Source organism: Corylus avellana, chromosome ca1 (assembly GCF_901000735.1).
Source record: "Corylus avellana chromosome ca1, CavTom2PMs-1.0".
Classification (NCBI taxonomy): Eukaryota; Viridiplantae; Streptophyta; class Magnoliopsida; order Fagales; family Betulaceae; genus Corylus; species Corylus avellana.
The window spans coordinates 49,352,507-49,353,897 of NC_081541.1; the positions used below are offsets into that span (position 1 = coordinate 49,352,507).

The 1,391-nt window shown below is 37.1% G+C and overlaps 1 protein-coding gene across 1 annotated transcript; it reads right to left on the reverse strand.

The window, feature by feature from the left end:
* LOC132167651 (RING-H2 finger protein ATL70-like) lies at nt 1-959 on the reverse strand. The gene has a single exon (XM_059578665.1). It carries the CDS (start codon nt 907-909, stop codon nt 376-378), a length of 534 nt encoding a protein of 177 aa, XP_059434648.1. The 5' UTR covers nt 910-959; the 3' UTR covers nt 1-375.
* Between the last annotated feature and the right edge of the window lie 432 nt (nt 960-1,391).

Genomic DNA, 1,391 nt, shown 5'->3' on the forward strand with positions numbered 1-1,391 from the left:
GGTTCCGCTGCGGATAAGAATAGACAAATTTAATAACTTAATAAATACTTAATTTCACAATAATTTGTTGTCCATATTTCCTGTTATCTTGATGATTATGCAGCAACTCTAATACCTCAGCATCTCTCGATTTCTAACAAAAACTATCTTGAGCTTTATCCTTTGTCATCTGATATTGCTCCAGTGTTTGAAGTACTTCATCCTGAGAAACTATTTGACTGTTGTTGAAGACTTTTTCTTTCATTTTTTAAGAAAAGTTCATATATTCACAAAAGGCAGCAAAAATACATCCAATCCAAAATATTCCATACAATCAATCGATTCAATCTCATCACCAGGCACCCATGAATACTGTACAAAACATTTTTGCATCTTCTAATTATCTTGTCCGGTTGCCAAGGTGTCCACCTCTGCCACAAGAGTTGTATGTTGACCTGCAACTGGTTTGTTCCGACATATTGGACATGTCGGATGTTTCCTTATCCAAGGGTCAACGCAATTCAGATGGAAGACATGAGCACAATCCGGCAACAACCGGAGCATGTCTGTTTCCCTGTAATCCACCAGGCAGATGGAGCAGCAAGAAGCTGTCGAGGCACCCTTTTTCACTTGAGAGTAGAGGAGCTTCGGATAGCTGCTGAGAGTTGCTTCATCGACACCTTCTTCAACCGTTGTCGGATTCCGGTGAGACAGGCGGTTGTGGGGGAAGCAGAGGCGGGTGCAGGCGAAAATGATGAGGAGGATTAGAAGAAAAACGCCAACACAGAAGAGGATTCCATAGGAAAATCCACTGATACTATCCCCACTGCCACTGGATATTTGGTCACTGCTGTTCATCATTCTTGAAGAAAAAGGAGTTAGAATTTTGAGAAGGGTGATGGAAATTGTTTGTGATAGAGAAACCCCCATTTGGATTTAGATTTTTTCACAGAGAATGTCAACGTTTCTGTCATTTTCATGGCGAGGAATCTGTTCTAATAACACTACCAATTTTTACTTTTTTTTTTTTTTTTTTTTTTTGTTGCTTTAAGGGGTGGTGTTTATCTGATGCTGCATATTGACTGACTTGAAGGGAAAGTCATTTCAAACATTCTCTCGCATATTCGATCATTTCTTTTGCTTTTTAAATATGCAGCATTAAGATGTGAATATTTTTGGTTGACTCGTTGTTTTTAATTATGTGTATTGATTCCAAGGTAGATTCATTTAATAATGGTTGGTTGAGACTGTCACGTTAGTACTGTGAAGTATTTGTTAGATGAAAATGTGATTTTTTATATTATTCTTTAGAGAATAACTTCAATTAGATTAAGGTGTAAACAAGATATTTTGCATCTTTCAATAGAAAGCAGATACCTCAACTTGAAAAGCCAGAAAATAATATAACTATT

What these genes read in the sequence shown, in the direction of transcription:
- LOC132167651 (XM_059578665.1), bottom strand. Translation starts at nt 909, where the DNA reads ATGGGGGTTTCTCTATCACAAACAATTTCCATCACCCTTCTCAAAATT.